We start from the raw sequence: 12,768 nt of genomic DNA, 5'->3' as shown, positions 1-12,768 counted from the left end.
GGAGAGTGAGGCGGAGCTGCGATGCCGGGTAGGCGGCGGCCGGTTTTCCGATCGCCGGAAAACGAAATCGAAGGAGAATGGGGGAGCGGGTGGCTGCAGGGGAGGGTTTGCAGACCGGAGGGAAAGAAAGCTTGTGGTGGTGCGGTGGGAGGTGGTGGCCGATGGTGGCTTTTCGCCGGAATGGAGGTTCGCCGGAAAAACGCTCCGGCCGCCGGAAAATCAAGAGAGAAAGAGGGTGGCGGCTGGAGTTATTGTGTGTGTGATGTTATGTTAGGTTTAGGGTTTTATGTGTTTATATGTGTATGCATATTTTAACAAAAGGCCCCTCAAGTTTCTGTCATGGTTTAAAACGAGTTTAAAGATTTCCGAAGCTTATAATAACTTTACAAAACTCAGTTTGAACCCTCTAAGTTTTCTTAACCACACTATATTATGATAAACATCGATTTATTTAAGGTCGAGGTCCATCTTAATATTATAAAATAATACTTAAAGGAAGAAACAAAAGTGTCGAGTCGGTTTTACAAAATAAAAGTTTACAAAACTAATACAACTCGAGACTCAAATTTGACGAATGTCACAGAAAGTATCATGAATAATACAAGAACACCTTTTTTCACAAGAATGGGTAGAAGAATATTACTTTGAATTCCTTAAATGGAAAAAGGTGTTAATAATTTCAAATTAGAAAGTGATATTTCACCAGTTCATAGAGTAGGGCAAACCAGTTTATAGCTGAAAGAATCTTTCACTCATCTTCAATTCTTCATTACTTTTGTTGTTATTTTTGGTTATTTTTATAAAACTTTGTAAACTTTTAATACAAACCATTGTTATCTAGACTCGAAATACAGATTGCGTTCATCTTGTTTAGTTACATTTGTTTGATAGCTATATTAGAACAAAAAAAGAATAAAAAATGTAGTTTAATTAACAACAAATTGCTTTGACTTAAATCTACTAAAATATGCTTACGGTTTTTTATTTATCTAAAGTTAGAATCAAAGAATCTATAGATACATAATTAGTTATAATATCATTTAGCTAGAAATAGCTCGAACCCGATTGTTTTAGAGATGAAGGTGTTATATAAGATTTTGTCTTTTCAAGATATGAAGATTAAGTCTTGTCATTATCGAAAAAATGTAGTAATTTAAAAGTAAGTTAGATTCATAGTTCTATAAAAAGTTTGCTATCTTAACATAAATATATAAAATTATATTTATTATATAACTAATATATATCATATTAAATTAAAATAGTTAGATTTATACTAGGTTGGCTGATGTAGTTAAGCGCGGTATATGTAACTCTAAATAAGTGCTTGCTTATAACTAAATGAACTTTTGTCTTGGCCCATTTTGAATTTTTAACAAGCCAAGCCCTAGTAGCTTACAAATAATTTTTAAGTTTTGAGTAACAATACAAAAGTCTCTTTTAAATTCAGTTAACCACTTTTATAGTTCTCCCATGAATATGTGTTTGATATTTTTCTATACAAAAAGTCATATTATATTATTAAACAACAATGTATAAATGTATAAATGTATGAATACACGTATTATAAAAGAATGGGTGTGATTGAAAACAGAAAGCCCATTCTTGAAAATGTTAGTGATTAGATTTGAAAACCAAGCCTTGTCATTTTCATCTCCATCTTGAGAGTATTTCTTTGTATTATTGTTTGAAATTTTTCACAATTCTATATTTTTTTTATTGTTTCTTGAACATATTTGTGACACATGTTCAAATCTTTAATTCAAATTCAATTTTGAGGATTTTTTAAAAAGATATAACGGTTAATGATTTTTTTATATTTGCATGAGCTTGCCATGCATACCATGTTTGCCATGAGGTGGAATATCTACTCAATCTAAAAGTTTAAAAGTTGAAAACCTTTTCTCTTTAATTTTATTAAGGATATATTTAAGGCTTAATTATTTATGTTTTAAATGGGATTAATTATAGTCAACAAAATGTTAATATGTGTTTGACAAATTTTGAAGGTATAAAAGTGACAAATAAAAGTAAAAACAATGTTGTTTTTACACTTAAATCACGATACATCAATTCCTAAATATCAAATAATCAGTTGTATAACACATATATAGTTACTGGTTTAGAACCCGTGTTCTATACGATGTGAAAAATATTAATACATAAAATTTATAAATCCTTATGATGTCTATATACTGATGATAGATATTGATAATAAAAAAAATTCAAAAATATGTAAAAGTAGTATATAATTGGGTTTAAAAAATACCTCAAATAATATTTAATGTTATTTAACTTTTATTTACTATTTGATTGTAAACAATTTACATAATTAGATTTCAAAGTTTATTAAAATAAGAGATAATTTAAAGTAAATGTGTTTTATTAATATAATTAGCATTTCCTTTAAAAATAAATTATTATTATAAAAAGTGTATATAATAAGAGACGGAAAAAAAATTATTAAAATAAACATGGAGGCGACGCATGACATGAGTGATATTCGAAGCCCAATATCAGCCTAAGACTTAAACAATTACACTATCTATATGTATATATATGTGTATAATGCATGTAGTATCTATAACAAATCCATGTCTCTCCACACATATTATGGTAACTTAAATAATTTATTAAAATTTGCAAGTCTCATGATCTCATTCAGTTCCCTAGAAACTGATATTTTCACCACATAGTAATGCAATCTATCAAAGCCTATTAATTTGATGAGGAAAGAGAGCATCTTTGAAGATAAAGAAGGTTCCAACAAGAACAAAATATATGAAATGCATAAAAACAAGCCCTATAACTCCAAAACCCTCCACAAACCAACAAGACAGTAGTAGTTAAAATTAAATATGGTTCAGCTTTCTAGTATCAAGTGTTAGGCTACATCCAAACATATAACAACATTCATCATTTGACATTCATTTTTTTAACCCCACCATGCATCATCATCCACATCCATCATATCTCAACCTCATAATGCTTTCTAGTATATAACCAAAATGGCTCTGAATATTTTCACACTTTTTCCTCTTTTTGTAACTTTTAGTAAATTTTATGTTTATTGAAATTAACATGAGGGTGTGTGTTTTTATGTTTTTGAGGTTATACTATGTGTGTGCTAGAAACCAAAGGGGTCAAACAAAAACCTTTTTAGCCTATCACTTTTCATTGACTATATCAATCTACTTTTTAGCTTCTGTGAATTTGAAAGTAAGTCCAAGAGTATGACTTTGAAATAGAAAGTAATTAAGAAAATATCATTTGGGTCCTATTATATATGGTGGTTACATGGTTTGTGTTTTTATATGAAGTTCACATGAATACAAGATTTGACTTGACCATGTATACGTTTTGAAAATGTTGTATGACACATGAACTCGAACACAACATGATTTCTACATGTCAACAAATTGCGGCACGTTCGTTACAAGTAAGAGGAGTGACGGACGGAGCATGATTTGCACCATTTAGTCGTAGTCAATACAGAAGAGAGCCTTATGATAAGACTATTCGGTAAAATTCTGGTTACGGCACTGTCAATGGATTACCAACATGGGACATGGTCGAATAGCAGTGGTAGGCTGGTAGCTGTACCAATGGATTAATTCCATATTCCACATAACGGAATAGTAAAAGATGGCATGCCGATGGATAAACATATAAAGATTTCCACCATCGAATCAACAAAAGATATTAGACTGACGAATTAGCATATACGTATTCTTTTTATTTAAAGAATAAATAAAATATTTTGTCGATTTCTATAAATGCAAATTCCACATAAAGAACCGATGCTACAAAGTTAAGAAATAATGTAAATAAAAACATATTTTGTTTAAATCAAATTCTATATAATTTAATAAATACATAACATATGTTAAATATATATATATATAACTTGATACTCATATTTCTTTTATCATTTTGAGTTTTAACATAAAATATGTAACTAGTTTAAGATAAGGCAAAATAAGTAGTTTTTTTTTCTTTTTAGTTTATAAAATAAACGAGACATATAGAAAGATTAACTTAAACACGACTTGTTTGGTTCGATCTAAACATATTTAGTCTTAAGTCCAAATGTACAAATGTCATGTTAGGTTGTTGTCGTGTTTTTATATTGTAATAGCTTCTCATACCTAATGTGGTAATTAGGTGACAAAACAGTGTTTAACTAAATTTCTCTTGTGTGTCTTCAATGATAGTTGACGTGACCAACGTCTTATTTTTTTTAACCACGTTATGAATTAAATTATTAAAAATTAAATCAAGATTTGCTATGAAACAAAATTTATATTTAACCAAAAAAATATTACAGTTTGTCCTGGGAAAAAGGATCGTGACATATTGATATGTCCATCACTCAATGTCATAACCACATGCAATAAAGGCCCCAATATATTTACGTTATAAGCAAAAACTACCCTCTACTTTTACTTATAAAAAAAATATATTATGACAAAATTTTACCAAACTACGGAGTATATGATATAGAGATGAGAATAACACTGGTAACGAAAATACTGATACCAAATTTCAGGAGAAGTGGGCACCGATAGAATATCGGTATGGTATCTGTACTGTTACAAATTCTTCATCTCTATATGATATCTCCGCACGACACCAGTATTGGTTCTCGATATCAAAAGCTAATCCTCCAGTGGTGTAGCCAGAATTTTTTTCCTACGGGTTCGGAAAATTTCAAAGGACGGCCGATCGATTGTTTATCACTCAGATTTGGGTTTTCTACGGGTTCGATGTTGAAATTTCTACGGGTTTAATGTCAAAATACAATAACATATAACACTAAAATAAAATTTTATACGGGTTCGATCAAACCCGTTCCCCAAAAGCTGCCTACGCCCCTGTCATCCCCATACCATCTTGGTCATGTAAAGCTATTTAACATACTAATAACACATCCATTCTTTACCCAACAAAAAAATCTCAGCTTGTTAAATTAAGTTGGTTGTGTTACAGTTAACACGTTTAATTAAATAGTTTAAGGTAAAGTTAATAAGTTTAACCCATTAATTAAAAAAGTCGACCCATCAACCTTTAACCCATTAATTAAAAAACTCGACCCATCAACCTATTTAACTAAGCAGGTCGATCTTCCAGCCCTTTTAAGACATGTTTCACAGCCCGCCCACCAACCGACACATTTAGATAAATTGGTTAAACATTTCGTATAACGTAACCTGATAACAGTATAACACTGCAATCCACCATGTAGATCAGGCCCTAGATACAACCTATTAACATAACACAACATTTAATACAATTTCATGAAAATAGAAACTCAAATTAAATGGTTTCATTTATACATAAAAGGAAACTAAGAAAAACTGCAGTGAGTCAACCCCACCAAACTCAGTTGACTTGGTAACTTGTACCAAATTTTACCCATTGGTTTCTATACAGTACACTGTAAAATAACAGAATTCCAATCACCAAAAAAGCATGAATAAACTATTCAAACACACATCAACTTTCATACCCATCAACATTTTAAATCCTCAATATTCAGTCAAATAAATTCAATAAAAATACATGCAAAATAATTATATTAATCTAGATTTAAATAGAAGCTACACCAAGAATAATTAAAGTTAAAACCTTTTTATCGCGAAATTAACCTGAGCCCGTTTTGTAAATCTTCTAGAGTGATTGTCAACAACTCGTCTGTATCGACACAATCAAAACTAAGTCTCAAATCAAGATTCTCTCGGGCGTTAACTAATAAAGGATCTATCAATCCAGCGTTCATATCTTTTCTTTGTTTGTCACTGGTTTCGGTGTTTATTAAATTCTCCACATTTTTAACTGTACACGAAGGGTCCAACTTAAACCCGTATAATAAACTAGCCTCGGTTTGATTATTCATTTTTAGATGAAGAATCTTGGCTAAATCTTCGGTTATAAAGTCATCAAAAGTGAAGAACTTTGTCACGCGTCTGCAAAAGCCTTCATTTGAAGTGATCACGCGTTTCATTGGTTCACTATAGCCTGCGAATATAACTACTATTTTGCCATTATCCATAACCGACATTATTTCTTCAAGGGCTTCTAAACCGTAATCTTTATCGTCTGATTTTTGCATTGGGATTAATCGATATGCTTCGTCTACAAATAATATCCCCCCTTCGGCTTCTTTTATCTGCATTCAAGTGTTGGAAATGTTAAATATTTCAATTTTTTTATCAAGGGTATTTTGGTCTTTTTACTTGGAAATTGAAAAAAAAAGTTACATACCACTCTCCTAGTTTTTGGTCCTGTGTGACCAACAAACTCTCCAACTAAATCCGTTCTTTGTACTTCTGTAACTTTATCGGTTGGTAAAATTCCCACCATGAAAAGTAATTTTCCAAGAATCCGAGCAACCATAGTTTTACCTACAATGACACCGATTAGCAGCTAATCAAATAAATAGTTTATAAAAGTACATATTGCCTTTAAAAAGACAAAAAAATGCATAACACAATGGGGTCAAGGCTCAAGATTCATCATCATTATCAATTAAGGTAGCAACTTTGACCCGTTTACTTTTGAATGGGTCATATTGGGTTGTGCTTTATCTCAACCGGGTCAAATGGGTTATGGGCTGATCAGGTTAAACGGGCTGGAAGTCGCCTAAAGGCTTTGTTAATGCATATAACATCTAAATTGTCTTATTCAAAGATTTAGATTACTATCGTAATGATATTATTTTTGTAATCATAATTAACTCATCAATTATATATAAAATGGGCAAAAAAGCATTTTGTGAGTCAATCTGATCTGGCCCGTTTGACCCAGACTAAAAGACTCGTATTTGCCTAAAAACATTTTGTTTTTGTTTCTTGAAGACATAAAGGAATCAAGATTCATCATAATTATCAATAAAGGTGGAAATTATTAAAATGACCCGTATCAACCCGAGCCCATTTTGTCATGTCACCCAACCCGCTCATCCTAACCTAACTAAAACAGTTGATGACAAAACAGTTTAGATTTTGTTTCTTGATAACAAAACATTCAAAGAGTTTCTTGACAACTAACAATGTGCAACAAACGCTTATATTATACTATAATATTTCAAGCCAAAAATGCAAAGGCTCTAGCTAGTAAATAGTTGATTACCTGTTCCTGGATTGCCAAGGAAGGCCATATGAGGCGGTCTGCGTGGCCCAACTTTTAAACCCAGGGCCCGGCGCCTCTCATCCAATAACATCCCTTTGGCCCATTTCCTGAGTTGTAATTTAAGCTCTTGTAGGCCCACTAACTTTGACAATTCTTTTTCAAGTTCATCCATTTTGGCTTTTGTTTCACTGCAAGCTTCAATGGCCCGACGTTTTCTTTGTTCTTCAAGATACAAAGCGAGAAGAGCCCGTAACTTTTCGCGTTCGGGATCTTGTGAAAGATGATCCAACGGGGTCATGCCTTCCTGCAAAAGCAATCAAATTTATAATCATGCCAATAATTATTGATATCATAAGTTCATAACAAAATAAAAGGAGGGTAAATAACAGTTTTATTCTTTATGTATAGGGCTACTTGCAGACTGTACTTTAACTTTAATAAGTACCAAAAACGTCCTTGAAGTTCGTATGTTGTCACACGTTTTGTCCTTTCCAACAAATGAGGTTAGATTTTCTGTGAAAACTATTTTAAAATGATCAATTTAGCCTTAATCTTACTACCCTTTAATTAAAAGTTAAAAACAACTTTTTTTTTCGTTTTTTAAGGTAGTTTAGACATTTTACCTTATACCAAATAGAAGAGTTAACCCTGGTTAATGGAAATGACAAAAAGTGTGACAACATATGAACTTCAATAAGTTTTTTGTACTTATTGAAGTTAAATGCCATGATCTGCATACACATAAAGAATGAAAATGTAATTGACCCTAAAAAAACATGATTAAATACCTTATCTTTGGCACTACAGTCAGCATTATACTCTAGCAATGTCTTAACAGTTGAAATATCCTCGGCTCTAAGTGAATGCCAAACGGAAAGATGCAATGGAGTCATACCATTCTGCATTATAAAAAAGACGGGTCAAACTATTATATAATGTTTAGAGAAAACGTGCTTGTGGGTTGACCCGACTCGAACAATAAGAAATATCAAACTTGTTTTTTTAAACTTTTAGGCCTCTTCAAGTCTTTAATGTAAAAAGAAATGACACCTTTATTAAAATGCGGATAATAAGAAACCTAAAAGAAAATACATACATTTGCCTTGGCTTCTACAAAAGCTCCATGAGATAAAAGAAGGCTTGCAGCTTCATTACAACCGTTTTTCGCAGCCAAGTGTAATGGAGTCTCTCCATACTGCAAAGTCAACATGTTGACCAGAGTAAGACGATAATGATTTATAAACTTTTTTTTAATAAACATGATCAAGATAATGAGTAAAGTTAAGTTTTTGCATAGTGCATACCATGTTTTTTGCTTCCAACTCAACCTTTTCGGGTCCTTCCAAATTCAAGAGAAATTTAACAACCTCCACGCTGTTATGTCCCGCAGAAACATGAAGTGGTGTGTTTGCCATCTGGATGCAATCAAGATTTAGTATATGTTTAGTGTAAACTAACGATCAATATAATAAATTCAAGAATAAGATTTCATATTTGTGCTTCTTCTTATCTACTTATGTTAGGGCTTAATGAGCTATTTTTCAATAGAGATTGAGGATTCAAACTTACAAGCTTACAGTCAGCGCCAAATAAACTGTTTCCAACACTAAGTGTGCAAAGGCTCGCGAGCTACTCAAGATCAGATCGATAGATAACTTGAAACAAGCCGAACCCGAGTCTCAAATAAAGCTCGTTTAGTTATTGAGCCAGAGTTCGAGCCTCAAATAAGGCTCGTTTAGTTATTGAGGCAGAGCTGGAGCCTTGTATGGAAAGCTCGATTAGGCTCATCAAGCCTTAACAGGGTTTCTCTATTTTAAAGTTCTACACGAGTTCGTCTTGTGCTTAGGTTCATTAAGGTTTTTCTCAAAATATATAAAGATAGTTAAAATTGTATAAAAATAATAAATGAGTCGAGCTCGAGCTTGAAAAAGCGACTCATAAGCTGAGCTCGAGCTCTCGTAAGTCAAAACGAGCCGAGCTCAAATTTGGAAAAAAAAAAAAAGACTTACGTGCCAACCTTGAGCTTTAAAAAAAGATCTTGAAACAAGCCGAGCACAAATTTAATAAAAAAAAGACTCGCAAACCAAGCAGGCTTTAAAAAAGAACTCGATATGAGCATACCACGAATTTGGAGAAAACAATTCCCGAATCGAGCTCAAAACGAGCTGAGCCTAGTCTCGTTTTTAAGGTGTTTCTTAAAATATATAAAAAAATAATTAAAAAAATTATATTAATCAATTAATTAACATATATTAAACAAGCTGAGCTAGAATAAAAATAAATAATAATAATAAAAACTCGTGAGCAAAGCTCAGGCTTTAACTAACTGGACTTAATCCTAAAAAACTAAAAACCCCAAATCATAATTCTTGATTTGATTTAATTGTATTCAATAAATGGCATAATTAGGGAAGATAAGATTTAGCAGTAAACCACATAAAGGTCCTAACTTTAACCTAAATTGAAAAACCCAAATCATGATTCTTGATAAATTAATAATATGTATGAAATGTATAAGTGTAGTAGTAATAATAATAATAGTAATCTTACAACAGGGTTACGATCGTTGAGGAGAGATGGGTTTTCACGGAGGAACTTCTGGACGGCGGCAACATCGCCGGATTGAGCGGATGCATGTACGGTCACTGGCTTTGTAGATCTTGACCGTTGATCTTTAACTCTCTGCATCTCGATTGATATTCAATTCTTGCTTGCTTCTTTTCTCACCGGAGACTGATAACTGATGATAGAAATCAACGAACAAATGTATCTGTGTGAATTATTAATTATTATTATTATTATTATGGAGAAAATATATAAAATGGAAACTAATTGGCTGTCGTGTGGTTGTGTTCCAAACACACAATTATTATTTGTCCGCGTGCTTTTTTTAGCTGTCGTCCAACCTGATATTACTCTTTGACCCGTGACGAGTAATCAAATTTAATTATTAATATTTCATAGAAACATCCAAACGATTTTGGCAGGTAAGTGAGCAACAAGCTACGCCGCAACCCCCTTTTGGATAGCAAACCCAATCCGACTAAAAGCAAAGTTTTGATTCTTATGGGTTGATACGGTGGAAATAAGTCGAGCCTGAGCTTTACACTATTCGAGCTTGTCTCGTTAGGTAAAAGCTCAAGTTCGGTTTAATTCAAGCTTATGTTTTTGGGCTTGATGTTGAAGCTCGAGGCTGACTAGACTAGGCTCGAGCTAATTTGATATTGACTTGTTGACTTGTGTACGCATAATATATATTCAACAAGTCAGGAGGTATGGGGTGAAAACAACAAGGTTTCTAAGAAGATAAAGAGGGGGGGAGGGGGGCGACCTTGGTAGCAGGGCCAGCATACAAGCCCGTAATATGAAAAAGGTCATCTCACTCATTTGGTGAAGACGCTCTCATCTCTAGTTCACTGACTTAGGGCATGTTTGGCTAAGCTTTTTGTTTTTGTTTTTTTGCTTTTGGAGGGGTAAAATGTCCAAACTACCCCTCCAAAAGCTCCAAATTAAAAAATCCTGACAAAGAAATGGAGGGGCATTTTGGACATTTTACCCCTCCAAAAACAAAAAAGCAAAAACAAAAAGCTTCGCCAAACATGCCCTTACCCAATTGCATACTCGATATTGACATATTTTCTTTGTCTGGGTTTTATCCGGTTGATTTATTTCGAGAACCACCAAATAATTTCAATATGAACGTGTATACGACTCCCAGATGAGATAATTCAAGTTTTCAATTCCAAAATTCCCAAACACAGGCTCAGTTATGAAATGCAAAATTAACACATAGAAGTCCAAAATTGTTGGAGCTCAAAAATACACCGGGATTGTTAAGGTTTGACGAGCCTAAATCATCTTCTTATACAAAGCTTGAGCTCGAGCTACTTAACTATACAAGATTTATCTGAGCCCTGAGCTCCTCTTGACTCGTTACGTTTGCACCCCCACTGACCAACATCTAACCGTCGTATAAAACTATTTCTAGGTATTTTGTACAATTTTCATCATCAAAGTATTGGTATAGCCTAACAAGCTTCTCATATATGTTGGTTACAACTTAAATTGATAATTGCATGCTTGGAACTTGTAATAATGGATTATGCTAAAGTTAACAACTAAAGACAAAACAATATATGAAAATAAGAAACTTATGTTGGGAGGCAAAAGACAACATATATCAATCGTCTTATTCGTGAAGTATTTACGTGCTTCAAGTTCCAAAAATAACAAGTTAATTTCAAGCATTTTTAATCACACGCATCGGATAAATGCATAAACAACTATGAATTCTTTGTGTTTATGATTTTGATAATTGTAAGAAACCAGAGATATGTGAATATTTTATCTTTTAACGTAGTTACTAAAATATCCTTATTTGTTCACAATACTTTCAATTTTTTATATCAAACGGTAAAACATAAAGAGTTTAAGGTCAAAGGATATATCAGCACAAGAATAAAAAAAAAAATTGTAATTTTATGAGTGGTGTTAACAAACATACCTTAGTTACACTCCTTGTTCTTTCATCAAAAGTTGTGTTCACTGTCAGTTTCAGTAAATTTGTAGGTATCACGTTGTACAATCGTCTCTCTAATGGGGTAGATATCATCACTACTTTCTAAAAGGTAGAATTCACTTGTATATTGATTTTACTATAAAACGGAATGATCACCACTTAGGGGCTGTTTGGTTCATTTAGATCTGAATGAGTCAGGTCTGAATGAACCTCTGTCCCATTCAGCAACAATAACAAGTCTGAATGATTCAGACCTAATTTTAATCATTCAGATGTTTTTCTGTTTAGAACCAAACAGTCTGAAGTCGGAATGAATCAGATGTTTACATCTGAATGGTTTCATTCAGATGTAAACAAACAGCCCCTTAGTTTATTTATTTATTTATTTATTATTATTTATTTTTAACCACTGATCAAACACGTCTTTTAATAACACAAAGCGAGCTACATCTGGATAATGGGTAAGCGAGCAACAAGTTGCGCCGCTATCCCCTTTTGAATCGCAAAGCCTATCCTACTATATATAAATCCTTGGTTCCTCGGGCTCTGCGAGTCACTGTGGACCACCTTCTGCACTCGCTCCAAGAAGCGAACCGCCTCGGGAGCTAGGGATCCAAATGTGTCGAAGGCAAAGGGAATGAACACGTGCTGATTCTCCAAACACGCTGCCTCATGCTTAGCAACCTTCCTAGATTCCGCTCTCAAAACCGCCTGTCCCGGTACGAAGCCACTGTCTCTCAGCCCCACCAACGGGGACACCCCAGTGAGATCAACACACGCATGCTTACCCCCTGCCTAGCCAAAAACAAGAACGTCCGCAGGACGCAAGGTAGATCTTCCCTCTCGCGGATCAGACGGAAAGTTAACAGGTGCCTCTTTCTTTGCTGAGATCCCGGCACGCCTAAACACATCCCATAAGACATCTCTAACCCAGTCATGACGATAGTTGAATCCCGGCAATTCCTTACAGTGGAGGGCATGCTCACCAAATATATCAAAACAAGCTTTTTTACAAATAGGGCATGATTCATCTGGAGGGAAAAGAGGAATTATAAGCCGGTATTTAAGGATGACTCTGTATTCAACTGCCGACATCCGTTGCCCAAGACCTTCAATGGGCA

General features: G+C 33.5%; 1 protein-coding gene across 1 annotated transcript; it reads right to left on the bottom strand.

The window, feature by feature from the left end:
- Positions 1 to 5,583: 5,583 nt before the first annotated feature.
- Positions 5,584 to 9,867, bottom strand: LOC143569317 (ribulose bisphosphate carboxylase/oxygenase activase, chloroplastic-like). Its single transcript, XM_077055270.1, has 7 exons — positions 9,679 to 9,867; positions 8,433 to 8,543; positions 8,225 to 8,323; positions 7,917 to 8,027; positions 7,129 to 7,432; positions 6,262 to 6,401; positions 5,584 to 6,166 (listed from the first exon to the last, which is right to left on the bottom strand). Exons 1-7 carry the CDS (start codon positions 9,814 to 9,816, stop codon positions 5,630 to 5,632), a joined length of 1,440 nt encoding a protein of 479 aa, XP_076911385.1. The 5' UTR covers positions 9,817 to 9,867; the 3' UTR covers positions 5,584 to 5,629.
- Between the last annotated feature and the right edge of the window lie 2,901 nt (positions 9,868 to 12,768).

The sequence above is a fragment of the Bidens hawaiensis genome, unplaced genomic scaffold (assembly GCF_021521415.1).
Source record: "Bidens hawaiensis isolate Kalapana, Puna unplaced genomic scaffold, B.hawaiensis_p1.1 tig00001236_1, whole genome shotgun sequence".
Taxonomy (NCBI): Eukaryota; Viridiplantae; Streptophyta; class Magnoliopsida; order Asterales; family Asteraceae; genus Bidens; species Bidens hawaiensis.
This window is presented reverse-complemented; position numbering and strand designations above follow the sequence as displayed.